The sequence below is a fragment of the Pleurodeles waltl genome, chromosome 7 (assembly GCF_031143425.1).
Source record: "Pleurodeles waltl isolate 20211129_DDA chromosome 7, aPleWal1.hap1.20221129, whole genome shotgun sequence".
Taxonomy (NCBI): Eukaryota; Metazoa; Chordata; class Amphibia; order Caudata; family Salamandridae; genus Pleurodeles; species Pleurodeles waltl.
In genome coordinates, this window is record NC_090446.1 from 1,402,827,445 (window position 1) to 1,402,840,860 (window position 13,416).

Sequence of the window (13,416 nt, forward strand, 5' to 3'; positions counted from 1 at the left end):
ACATTGTTGTTTTGCTATGGATAAAGTTAGTAGCCCCATTGGCTAACAAAGGGTTCCTAGTTGTCACCACATCCCAGCAAATTCCTGTATGGGACTACCTAACTGAGTCATGTAAGGTATCAAATTAATCATTCTATTAAACCCGACCTAATGTCCAAGGCGAATTTAATACCACAATTAAAGTTATAAAGTTTTAGAAAGCTGCCACTCTTTACTCCAGCCAGTCCAGCAGTCTCACAAAGGCACTGCCACACAGACAGCTGTCTGACCGCCTGAGTAGATGTGTGAACAACTCCCTGGCATAGGAAGAAAGGCAGTTGCTGCAGAGTGAGGTGTCACTTACTCTCCCAGGATGGCCCCAGCGTTGTGCTGTGTGCTATCCCAACAGGCGAAGTTCAATGGTGAAGTCATCTTTGTGAGGAAAGTAGAGCCAGCACCCCTCAGCAAGATGCCTTTTGATCCTGCAGACGAAGTGGAGACAGGGTCAAGGAGGGGAAACTCGCCCCCAAACTGGTTTTACTGTGGGACTATAGCACGCTGGTATCCACTCATCTAGGGTGGGCTACCAAGCTCCTACTGACAAAGGAGGGGTCGTGCCATCTTGAAAGGGGTAAGAATGTGTGCCCTTGGTCCCACACAAAAAGAGGCACCATTGGAAGGACTGCACCTGCTGCACTTTGGGTTAGCAATGTTAGGACTGTACCTGCGGCTCCTGGCTCTGGGAAAAGTTGTTTCCAAACCCCAGCATACTGCAGTGACTCCAAGGATAAGTCAGCTGATCTCATGGAACCAGTTCCAAGGACACAAGAGTTGAAATTGCCCAAACTGGCAAGTTGGTAGCCACCACAGATGTATTGCTGCTACCAGTCCTCAGGCACCCAAAAAGACTAATCCGAGTTCAGCAGAAATTGCAGCAAGTCTGCCCGACTAGGGACTACAATCCAACTTCAGATTGATTGCACCCAAGGGACACTAGCCCCCACCTAAGGATCTCTCCCCTGACCAGTAACGAGCATCGGCTAGCCTGCTACTGCAACATAGATGACTTTGAGGGACCCTGATCTCTGTGGCCAAGTTGGCCCCACTTGACCTGTGGACTGAGGAGCACCCAGAAAGACACCCCCATCTACCACACCCAATCAGAGGATCCTTTTAGTGTCCTTTGCCTGCGTCTCTCAGCATCAGGACCACTCCATTGTTTTCTATGGCAGTTGTCCTGTAAAGTTTGGATCTTCCTTTGAAAATGCTCTGGTGGCCACGTAACTGTCAAAAGTGTCCACTGTGGCCCCCTAGACCTCTGTCCTGCTAGAATAAGTCAGGCAACATGGGCCAAACTTAGGGCTTCAGTTACGAGGCCCTTGCGCCACAAGAGCGCCACTTTTAGCAACCTTCCGGGGTGCAATGCCTTGTGCCATGTTTACAAGGTGGCGTTAAGACACTTTTGGTGGCTTAACGCCACCTTGTTAATACAGCCCCTCAACACGCATAACTTATCGTGGAAGAGGCGTGCAATGGGTGTTGCTGTGGGCGTTCCACTGCAACACCCATTTCATTTTGAAATCGTAAACCTGAGGCAGTGCCAAAAACGAATACCACCCAAGGGGTGGTGTCAGCATGGCACAACAAGGAGAAATTATTTTATTTCTCCCTGTTTTTCTTTTTCTATGTGTGCTGCCTTCTGCAGCACACATAGAAAGAGCAAAATGCCATGAATGATTGTTTATGTGTGGGAAAGTGTCCCTTCCTGCATATAAATAATCATTAAATAATGATGACTTGCTGCTTCTCTGTGTGCTGCAGAATGTAGCGCGCATAGAACTAGGAAATCACCATTATTGATTGTTTATGTGCAGGAAGGTACACCTTCCTGCACATAAAAAATAATTCTCTGCAAATTAGGCACCCTTGCATTATGGTGTTAAGGTGCCTGCAAGGGTGCTAAACAACTAAATTTAGCGCCAGTGCTTGGGGGGAACACAGGGGTGTGCCATATTTTTGTAAATACAGCGCATGCCCGTGTTTCTGAAGTGTTGCAGCGGAGTGCTGCCAATTTGTTTGCAGCGCCGTGCTGCACCACTTCCTCATAAATGAGGCCCTAACTGTCTCAAACCTTTCAAAAGTTTCCATAGTTTTTGTTGACCAATGCTAGATTGTGGTTGCATTTAAAAGTGATATAATTTTCTAAAAATTGTATCTCTGGAACCCTTTGGTGGATTTTGTTCATCAAGATCTCTAAAAGTTCATAAACGTAAATTCTATTATTATAAAGTGGTGTCTTCTTTTTTTCTTGTGTCCTGATTTTTTTCTTTGGTGTATGTTGCTTTTAAGTGCGTTGCACATAGTTCCGTTGCCAAGTCTTACTTCTTGCAGCCACAGCTACAAAAGGTTGAGGTTAAGTTAAATAAACAAGCCTGACTATACCCAAGATGTTATGCAACGGTTTGCAGGTTAATTGCACAATAGGGCCCCACAGCCATTTCATATAGGACATCCAAATCCTCACAAAACTGTTTTAGTTTAATTACATATTTAATTTTAATTAATTGTGTTGATTATTTAATTGGTTACGTTTATTTAATTTAAGTGCATTTAATGATTTTAATGTGTGATCTAATTTTTCTACAGTTTCATTAATAATTTTTAATTTAGCAGTGGGTTGTAGGGCACGAGAGTGGGATCTTACTGAAAATATTAATTGTTGGTTTTTTATTTGTAATTAGGTTTTTGGGTTAATTAAATGATTACTTGATAATTAATTATATCAGCTATTTCATTAGATATATGTTATGCAAATTATTTGTTGTACTTTAACTAATTGTTAATTTACTGATAGGTGTATTTAATCAAACATTTTAAATGAATGTTATATTTATGTTTTTTATTTGATCTTTTTTATTTAATTGCTATGTTAATGATATTAATGTTTTAGATTCAATTTATTTTAATTTCTTTGCTATTATTTGTAATGTTTTAGATCCAATTTATTTAAATTTTTTGCTGGTACTTGAGCATTAGGGAGGGAAATGTACTTTTTTTAAAATGCATGTATTTTGTTTTATGTTTCTTAAAACATTTTTGTAATTATTTGTAATTATTTTAGTATTGCTTATTTTGGTTGTATATTGCTTTTATTGATATTCATTGATAATGCATCCAAAGTCCAGTGTTTATCCTGATTTTCCTTACTTTCGAGTGAAAATAAGAAATATACACCTCCAAAGTCCAGCACTTTTTCTGATCTTGCTTACGTTAGAGTGGGAATAGCAAATATATCCCCTCCAAAGCCCAACATTTTCCCTACTGTTGCAGAAAATGGAGTGGGAATAGTAAATCTAAACCCAATTAAAGTCAAGGATTTTCCTTGATTTTGCTTACATTGTGGTGGGAATATTAAAACTAACTCCTCCAAAGTCCAACACTTTTAACTGTTGTAATTTGAGTGGAAATAGTAAATCTAAACTCTCCAAATCTAACACTTTCCCTGCTTTTGTTTACATTCAAATGGGAATAGTAAATCTAACCCCTCCAAAGTCCAACAGTTTCCCTACTTTTGCTTAAAGTGGAGATATAATTGTAAATCCTTCGAAGTCCTACACGTTTGGTTGTATGGTCCATTTGTGATTGCTGCTATTGTTGTACTATAATGTAACTAAACTTACGCTTTCGCCATGCACAGCTAGTTACTCCACATATTATGTCATTGAAAAGATGTTGTATGGCATCTTTGATATCACTGCAATGTTTGCAATAACATTATTGATAAGAAAACAGCGCAAGTTATAGTTACCTTAGGGTGCAAGATATATTTTCTTGAAAGAACTCTAACTATAACTGCTGAATTTCTATGGTTTTGTACGAGTAAATTCAGAACTATAAAGTCCCTGTAACCTTTGTTGTTTTCAGTGACAAAGGGTCAGGAGAACTTATACATAGATACATATATATTTCATATTTTAAATAAAATATTTGTATATGCATTGTAATTTTTAAATTATATTTCATATATGTTTTTCTTACATATGTTAATTTTCAATTTGAAATATTTGTTATTATTTTAAATGTAATGTTTTTTAAAACTTCTTTGACTATTGTTTTCCTATTTATAGGGAACGATACAAACCTATATACAGGGAAACAGCACAAACAAGGACGGGTTCTCTCAATTATAATTGAGCGAAACCTCTGACACACAGGTTATATGGAGCACTGTGGGCGAAAGCCTTGCCACAACTATTCATTCTGAGTGAGACACATCGAAATGGCACAGACAGGAGTCATCCACTGGTCGTGCACAATGGGCGCCAGAGGCTGTAAAGATCAATCACCCAAAGGTGGATCGCACAATTAATAAATGAGCGCTATAATCAGTTAAAGAGGTGCATGCATAATAACATGCATAATAAATCCAAATGAATCAATAATTGCTTTACTTCAAATAGTATTTACGGTACTAGTATAAGCTTAACTTTAAATAGACAATAAGGTGGGCTTATTTCTACGTAATTTGTTTTGGCCCTGACAAATGTCAGTTATTCTCACATAACTTCACAAATTTTATGTTATGCTTGTTACCTGAAATTCCAGAAATTCCATCATTATACCATGGTGTGTAACTACCTCCGTGGGAGTATGAGTACAACGTGAACAACCAGAATACGAGCAGCATGTTGTTCACGGCACTTGTGTTTTTTGTTCTATTTAATTAGTGCAAAATGTGCACTTGCATTCAAAATGGATATGAGGACGAATTTCATGCTACTACATAGTACCAAATGCTGGTTTTGCATTGTGTCTACAATAATTGCATAACAATTCATTTGTCACTCATGAGTGGACCTTACACTGCACATACCCTTGTGGCTTAAAGGTACATACTGGGGCTGGGCTCCTGTCACTGTTGTGTGGTTCTCTATTGAATATAGCCTGATGGACTCCACTTACCCAGATGATAACTACTCCTTGGCCTCAAAACTAGATTTTAACTGATTCTAAAATGATATGCATATGTGGTTGCATTATACTCATGGTTATGTGCAGTGACATTGCTGAAACACTTTCAACCTCATACCCCTTAACACCACAAACCATACTACACCAATCATCCAGTCGTACAGGAGGGTATCCAGCTATCTGATGCAAATAGGAGCAATTTGAGACCTCATTAGGGAATGCAATGCTATATAAATTCTACAATACAATACAAAAAATGTATATAGAAAAATTATGCGCAATGTGTAATACTATATGAAATATAGATTTCTCAGAGTATCTGAGAGTTCTGTTTCTACGATAGAAGGGGTCAGGTCTTCAAGCTTTCGACCTCTTATTGCTGGACCTGTGTCCACTGAATGATATGAGGGTCTGACGTCTTAGCCACTGAGAAGAGGATCTCTAATTTGTCAGTCCCAATGTCCATGCAATGAGTTCCTTCATAAGATGACTCCCATTTATTATTTCATCTTCTTTAGGTCAGTATCTGGTGGACAGACTATTGAACGAGGGTTCGCAGAGCCACTTTGAGCTGGTGTTTGTTTGGAATCGGGATCTCAAAAAAATGGATGGGAAAGTGCCAGCCCAGCTTCAGCTTCACGACCTTAGTGATTTCAAAGACAGGTAAATGAACACCAGCCTAGGATACAAAATAGGACTTGGAGTTTCGGGTCAGAAATCTTCAGTCCTACATGTCTCGCTCTCAAACTCCTTACATCTTCTCTCACTTCTTTGTTCTGATCGCTTTCTCAATTTCAGAGGGGCAGACCTCATTGTGGAGGTGGCCCATCCATGCATCACAAGAGAATACGGCAAGAGATTCCTTTCCACGTCTCATTTTATGGTATGTGTTATTTGTTCTTTTTCTCATCTTTTATTCTTCTTCATTTTCCTTTCTTTTATCTGCATTGTCTTCTCATCCTTCTCTCCCTGTCTCTCTCGTACTCACCACTGAGCAGTGCTGCACTGAACGCAAGTAAAGAGAGCATTACCTTCCTTGCCTGTCTTCCTTATCACAGTCTTCAGGGATTGAGCAACTGTTCCGCTTGTGTGAATCTCACCCAGAAATAAAAACTCTTATCATTGGCACCTCTTTACCACACGTCAAAATCACGTGACTAATAAAGGTGGAACTGTGAACTACTCCCTCTTTGTTTTTCTGTACCACAGTTGCCTGGTCTAGGCCAGAGTTACGTTTTATTCTTTTAATAATAAATATCAATTTTTTTTATTAGGTGTGCTCCAGCGGCCTTCACTTTTACAGTCGCGGCTCGCGGGGCACGGAAGGGGCAGGGCATCGCGGGGAGGAAGGGGGAATAAACATATTTTATTTTAATTTTTTTTAAACACCTGAACACCGTGCGTCGCTCCACTCCTCTGTCTCCTCTGCCTTTTCGCTGCAGGCACAGGTTCCCAGCCTGCCCTGCGGCCAGTCCTGATGCTGCTCAGAGCAGTGTCAGGATTAGCTGGGAGCACCCAGCCGGGGCACTACCAGGCAGACTGGGAGCCTGCGCATGCTCTCTACAGCCCGGCAACTGCCTACTGCGCAGGTGTGTTTGGCCGGCCCGACACGGCCAGCCAAACATACATGCGCAGTGAGGGGGAGTGCTGAGCACTGCTCGTCACCCCGTGGCGCTGCCCCTTTAACAGAAAATGATAAGAAACTCAGTTTATTATTGTTTTCTGCTGAAGGTTTTGCAGGTGCCGCAACTGGTGGAGTGGCAATGCCCCTCCGTCCCAATGGAGGAGCTACCCCTGTTCTTTTAAACACCTCAAGTGATTTGTTTGTTGGGTGTCTTGTCCCGCTCCTTCACAGAGCAATTAGGAGCACAGCAGAAAGATCTGTTTACCAATTTCCCAGGCTTAGCAATTGGAAATGTGTTATTCAGTCACCCGTCTGATCGCATTAATCGGCCGGGTGTTGGTGTTAATTTCATGGGCTTGCGTGGTTGTTGCTGAACCTCACATTTCGGGTTGTTGAACAATAAGGATCAAGCTGAGCCGTGCGTTCCCCATAACGCCTTAGAACTTCTAGGTTCTCCCACACTTCGGTTGCTAGGCAACAAGGATGCAGGAGATATTTAAATATGACAGCCTTTTTCCTCATTTCTCATTGGTGACTGTAGTGAAACGTTTTATGCTGGTATTGCCTTTTTTCTCAATGAAGCCTCCTAAGAAACATGCTTCCAAGAGAAAAATTTGGAATGTTCTTTGGCGAAGGAAGTGTTCCAGGTCTCTGACCCTGAACCTCTCCACCCATAAATGGATTTTTTGCAAGCCATGATAAATAAATCAGTTGCTTTTGTTGCTATTCTGCCCCCCAAAAAGGTGAAGTTGGCTATGGACAATGATGAGGCAGGGGAACAGAGGAGAAGATATGTTCAAGGTTCAGAACTCAAGGAGGTTTTGAAGCATTTGAGTGAGAACCTTTCCTTGACTTTCACTTCTCTTAGAGATGACAATATTGTTTTCTCTCAGTATCATCGTAAGGATCCAGAGAAGCTTCCCATACACGAGGCAATAAGAGGACTATTGCCTAAAGACTGGGCAGACGTGGAGAAATCAAGCTTCCCACTGTTCTTTTCAAAGTGCTATGGTCTTGACAAATTTCAGGATGAATTTCCTTCAAATGGTAAAGTGGATTCTCTGATGATAGAGCTTGCTTCCAGTGGGTGTGTTATTTCAGAGGATATGTCTCTGGCTTATCCAATTAATATGAAGGTCTAAGGAGACATCAAAAGAGCCTATTCTGCCTCCAACTTTGCCTTTCGGGCTGGTGCTTTGCGACATATAATCCAGTTGCTCCTTTAACATTATCATGCCTTAGCAGAGGAGCTTCAGCAAGGGGAGGATGCTGCGACACATGTGGCATTAATGAAACAGCAGGTTCAATTCCTAATAGACATATCCTTTGATTCTATGTGTGTGGCTGCTTTGGCTTCAGGTTCAGAAGTGGAAGCCAAAAGATACATCTGGACGAGATACTAGAGCTTGGACACCAGCCAGAAATCTCTACTAAGTCACCTTCTGTTTATAGGAGTGAATTGTTTGGTCCCCAGTTAGAGGAGCTCATAAAGCAATCTGTACAAGGCTGTAAGCTTCTGGGTCCAGTTCGCCCTGTGGTGAGAGGGAGATGTTTGAGTTATGGGTGGGTTTTTGGTCAGTATACCTCCAAGGGATCAGGTCAGCCCATTCATAACAGAGGACGCTGTCCACTGATAAAGCTTGGCAGCAGCCTGCATCTGCTTCTAAACCTCAGATGCTCCTAAAGCTGAGTATCCAGAAAAAGTGGGTGCAAGGATTCAGCATTTCCTAACAGAATAGCAGGCAGGTGGATAACTCAGATGCCTGGCATTTCCTCCAAACCAGAGAATTTCCTTATCTCTACACCTTCATCTTGATGCCCACTGAAATGGAAAAAATTGATGAAGGAAATTTTAGATCTCCTCAACAAGAGTACCATAATTCAAGTGATCTCACACAAGAGCGGTATAGGAAGTTATTCCATCATGTTCCTGGGACAAAGGCAGTCAGAAGACTTCTGTTCTATTGTGGATGTGAAAAACGCCAACAAGTTCATCCTTTACCATTGATTCAAAATACTTACTTTGTAATCCATCCTACCTCTAATATATCCAGGAATGTTCCTAGCCTCTCTGGACTTCAAAGACACATATCTTTATATACCAATACATCACAATCCTCAGAAATTTTTAGCATTCAGTGTTTTTAGAAATAACTTATAATTATGTGTCCTGCCATTTTGATTGGCTTCGGCTCCCAGGGTGATCACCAAGATTCTAGCATCTCTGGTGGGTAAACTTCTGTCTCTAGATCTTTTTAGATTTAACTACCTTAACGACTGTCTATTTTCTGCCTGTTCCTTTTTAAAGGGTCAAGAGGCAGTCCAACTGGTCTGCAAAGTTCTCAGTCTCATTGGGTTGCTTCCAAACAAGTCTCATCTTAAACCAATACAGACTCTTTTTTTTAAGCCATCTTCATGACAAATGTTGGGAAGGTGTTCCTTCCTCCTGCAAGGCAAGAGAAACTGAGGAACGAGTTGACTCACCTTCTCAGTTGCAGAGAAGCTCCAGCAATACTGTTTTTATCTGCCCTGGTAAGCATGACATCCTTTTTTTCTCAATTTCTCTGGCTCATCTTCACCTTTATTATCTAGTGAATTACCTTCTGGATCACTGGAGTCTATCATCAAAGAAGAAAAAAATCTCAAAAATCCCATCCCACGGGAGATAGTGACCAAGCTGCAATGTGGTTGAGTCCTTCCAACCTGACCACAGGGGTTTTGTTAACTCCTCCGGTTCCAGTTGCAGTGACCACAGATGCCAGCAGGCTGCATTACAGGGCAACAATACAGATACAGTAATTTCAGGAGGGTATAGTCCAGGAAAGAGCAGAGTTATTCTTACAACTGGAGAAACTATCAGCAATATATTGGGCCCTATACTCTTTTGCACTCTTCTTCAATGACCAGGCAGACAGAATTTGCACAATCATGTAGCAAAGGGATATGTGAACCATCTGGGAAGCACAAAGGTTCTGCACTTAGACCATCTAATAGAACTCATTGGCATCTTGGTGGAAGAGAGTCTGATCTCTCTTTGAGAAGTGTATCTGCCGCAGGGGAGAAGGTACAGGCAGACAGATTGAGTTACCCATTGTCATGCTGAGTGCCCATCACTTTGTGTCAATCAACTAATCAATCAATCAATCAGGATTTGTAAAGTGCAGTTAATCACCCAATGGGGTATCCAGGTGATTGCAGGTCCTGGAGGCTTATTAGAACAGACAGGTCTTGAGGGACTTTCGGAATTCCCAAAGTGACGTGATGGTCCGGAGGTGCTTGGGGAGGATGTTCCAGGTTTTTGCTGCATTGTGAGAGGCAACATCCTGCACTTCTGCTATGGTAGATGTGGGCGTATGGGCAAGTGAAAGGGAGGCAGAGCATTGTCTTCTCGATGGTTGGTGGAAGTTCAGGTGGTGGTTAATGTACAGGGGACCTTCGTTGTGTAGAGCCATGTATGTGTGGGTCAGCAGGTTGAATTGGCATCTCTTCTGTACGGGGAGCCAGTGGAGTTGCCTGAGGGTGGGTTCATCTTGAAAGTCCAAGGATAAGTCTGGCTGCAGCATTCTGTATAGTCTGAAGTCTTTGTAGGTGGTGTGTGGCTATTCCAATGTAGAGGGCATTGCTGTAGTCCAGTCGGCTGGTGATGAGCGCCTGTGTCAAGGTCCGTCTCGTGTGTAGGGGTAGCCACTTGAAGATCTTACTTAACATGCACAAAGTGAGGAAGCAGGTTGAGGAGACAGCGTTGATCTGTGATTTCATGGTGAACTTGTTGTCAATGATGGTTCTGAGGCTTCTGGTGTGGTCAGAGGGAGTGGATGTGAGTCCAAGATCTCATGGCTATCAGGAGTCATTCCATGCATTGCTGCTGTTGCCAAAGATCAGTACTTTTCATCTTATCTGTGTTCCGCTGCAGGCAGTTGTTCTTCATCCAGTCATAGATGCTTGTCTTTCTTCTGTGGAAGTTGGTTCTAGTGGTGGAGGGGTTGTTAGTCAGTGAGAGGATTAGGAGTTGGTTGTCATCTGCGTAGGAAAGTATGTTGAGACTCTGGGATCTGATGATGTTGGCCAGCGGGGTCAGCTATGCGTTGAAGAGTGGGGCTGAGCGCTGGGGGACACCGCAGGTGATCTCCTTTGGTTCGGATGTGAAAGGTGGGAGGTGGATCCTGTTGGTTCTTCTGGTGAAGAAGGAGGTGATCCATCTTTATGCGTCCCATTAAATGCCGATCTGGTGGACTTTCAATCAGCATGTGGTGGGATACGGTCTCAAAGGCTGCTGAGAGGTCAAGGAGGATCTAAGCTGCTGTTTCTCCTCAGTCGAGAAGGGATCAGGTGTCATTGGTGGCTACAATCAGGGCAGTTTCAGTGCGATGATTGCTGCGGAATCCGGATTGGGAGGTGTTGAGTAGCTGGTTCTGCTCCAGGTATGTCAGGAGTTGCTTGTTGATGGTCTTTTCCAGTACCTTCGCTGGGAATGGCAGCAGGGCGATTGGCCAGTTGTTTGTGGGTTCACTAGGGTTGGCGGAGGGTTTTTTGAGTGGTGTTGTGACTTCGGTGTGTTTCCAGGTATCAGGAAATGTTGCAGTGGTGATAGAGGTGTTGAGGAGGGTGGTGAATTCCTGGCCAATCCTTTGGTTTCCAAGGTTGAAGATGAGGTGTGGGCATGGGCCTGTGGGAGCTTCTGTGTGGATGGATTTCATGGTGGAGGTGATATCCTTGTTGGAGAGGATGTTCCAGGGTGTCAGTGTGTAGTTTGTGTTGGTTACAGTGGTGGTGTATCTGTCGAGGAAGTCGGTAGGTATGGATTGGAGTTCAAAGTTTCTCTTTATGGTTGCAATCTTGTTATCGAAGAAGTGGCGGAGGTTGTCGCACAGCTCCTGTGTGATGTTGTTTTTACTGGTAGCTCGGTTGGAGAATTCCTTAACGATATTGAAAAGTTCCATGGTGTTGTTGGTGCTGGTTTCGATCCGTTTAGCAAGGGTGGTCTTCTTTATTGGCCTCAGCAGGTGGTGGTAGAGGTTGAGGGAGGTCTTGAAGGCTGCTCTGTTGGAGGTGTCCTTGCTTGCACGCCATCTACTCTCCAGGTGTTTGCTTTCTGGTTTTGCTGTTCTGAGTTCTTGGGTGTTCCAGCTGGCCTTTTTGGAGGATTTCTCTGGATGTTGTTCTTGATGGGGAAGATGCTATTAGCACAATTGGTGATCCAGGTGTTGAAGTTTTTCACTCCTTGTTCGAGGTTGGTGGTGGTAGCAGGGTTGGAGGTGTTGTGGGCGTTCACCCAGCTGGTCTCTGAGATTTTGTTCCACCTCTGGTGGGGGAAGCTGGTCATCTTGGGGGTGGAGGTGTGAGGCTAGAAATGCTGAAGTGGATGATAACGTGATCAGTCCATGTGAGTTCTGTGATGTGATGTGGTTACTGGAGGGTAAAATGGGGTCCAGCATGTCTCATGTGGGGTATGTAGGGTCGTGGGCGATCTGCGTCAATCCAAGGCTGCTCATACTGTCGAGGAGGTGTGCAGTGTTGTTGTTGGCGAAATTTAGGTTGCCGAGGAACATGTCGTCCTTGGAGTTCAAGGCTAGGGGCACAATGAAGTCTATGCTGTTGCAGAAGCTGAAGTGAGGTACTGGGGTCAGTATGCAAGGGTTCCTCTGATTGTTGTTTTGTCATCCGTGTGGAGCCTAAAGTTGAAATGTTCCATGTGGGTTGGTGTGATGCCAGTGGTCGTGGTGCACTGCATAGTCTCTTTGTGGATGATGGCTGTTCCTCCTCTCGGTTTGTTGGTGTGGTTCGGGTGAGTAATTTTATATCCATCAGGGATCGCTGTGGCAATGTCTTGAGCGGATGTGGGGTTGAGCTAGGTCTCGGTGAGGAAGACGATGTTGAGTGCAAGGGTTACGATGAGGTCCCATAATTCAGTAGAATGCTTGCAAAGCGAGCATGAGTTGAGAAGGGTGCATGCGAGTTGGTGTTTTTGATCGGGTGGTGTTTGTGGTGTGTTTGGGGTGGGGCTAGTCAGTGGGCTGGTGTGTGTACTGTGACAGGTGAAGTGGCAGTGGGTCCAGGTGAAAGGTCCTAAAGTGGAGTGTGGGTTGGTGCTGTGGCAGTGTTTGTTGCCGCGTCCTGGGTGGAGGGTGTAGAGCTTGGTGATGATGTGTCTTCGGGGTGAGGAAGGGCAGGGGTCGTGGTGCTGGGTGTGGTCCACCTGCGGATGGGCACAAACGGGCTTGTCTTGGGCACGCCTTTGGCATGGTCACACTGCGGCCTACATTAAGTAGGTCCTGGGGTGGGCGGGGCTTCTGTTGGTGGAAAGAATGGTGGGTGGGAAAACACAGTCAAGAAAACCCCAGTGGAAAAACCCAGGAAGCTGCAGTGTGACTGGATCACTCTGGAGCAAGCAGGAACTGGAAGCCACAGGCAAGTGTTAGGCTAGGTGTCCAGGTGCCTACTGATGTGGCCGCGCTGCAGCCTGCATTAAGCAGGTCCAGGGGTGGGCAAGGCTTCTGTTGGAGGGAAGAACGGTGAGTGGGCCCAGTCGGGAAGACCCCAGTGGGAAAACCCAGATTGCTGCGATGTCACTGGATCAGTCTGGAACAAGCAGGAACTCGAAGTCACAGGCAAGTGGCAGGCTAGGTGTCCAGGTGCGGTGCCTACTCCCTGAGTTTTTCTGAAAATTATAAACAAAATGGGAAAGTCGTGGTTTGACCTTTTTGTTTACCCTCACAACACTCTTCTCCTGAATTTCTGCTCTCTCCTTCCACATCTTCAGGTCTGTGTGGTGGATGCCATGAGTTTCAAGCGGCGCAAGGAGCTTCTGTTTGCCTTTCCTCCTTTGTCGTTGCTGACCAAGG

At 43.9% G+C, this 13,416-nt stretch overlaps 1 protein-coding gene across 2 annotated transcripts in view; it reads left to right on the forward strand.

The window, feature by feature from the left end:
• The window catches only part of ASPDH (aspartate dehydrogenase domain containing), a 118,029-nt gene that overhangs the window by 51,378 nt on the left and 53,235 nt on the right, over window positions 1–13,416 (forward strand). For both annotated transcript variants that reach the window (XM_069201003.1, XM_069201004.1), the window contains exons 3-4: window positions 5,469–5,613; window positions 5,749–5,833. In XM_069201003.1, the coding sequence (XP_069057104.1) occupies window positions 5,469–5,613; window positions 5,749–5,833 (230 nt within the window). The remainder of the gene's footprint in view (window positions 1–5,468; window positions 5,614–5,748; window positions 5,834–13,416) is intronic.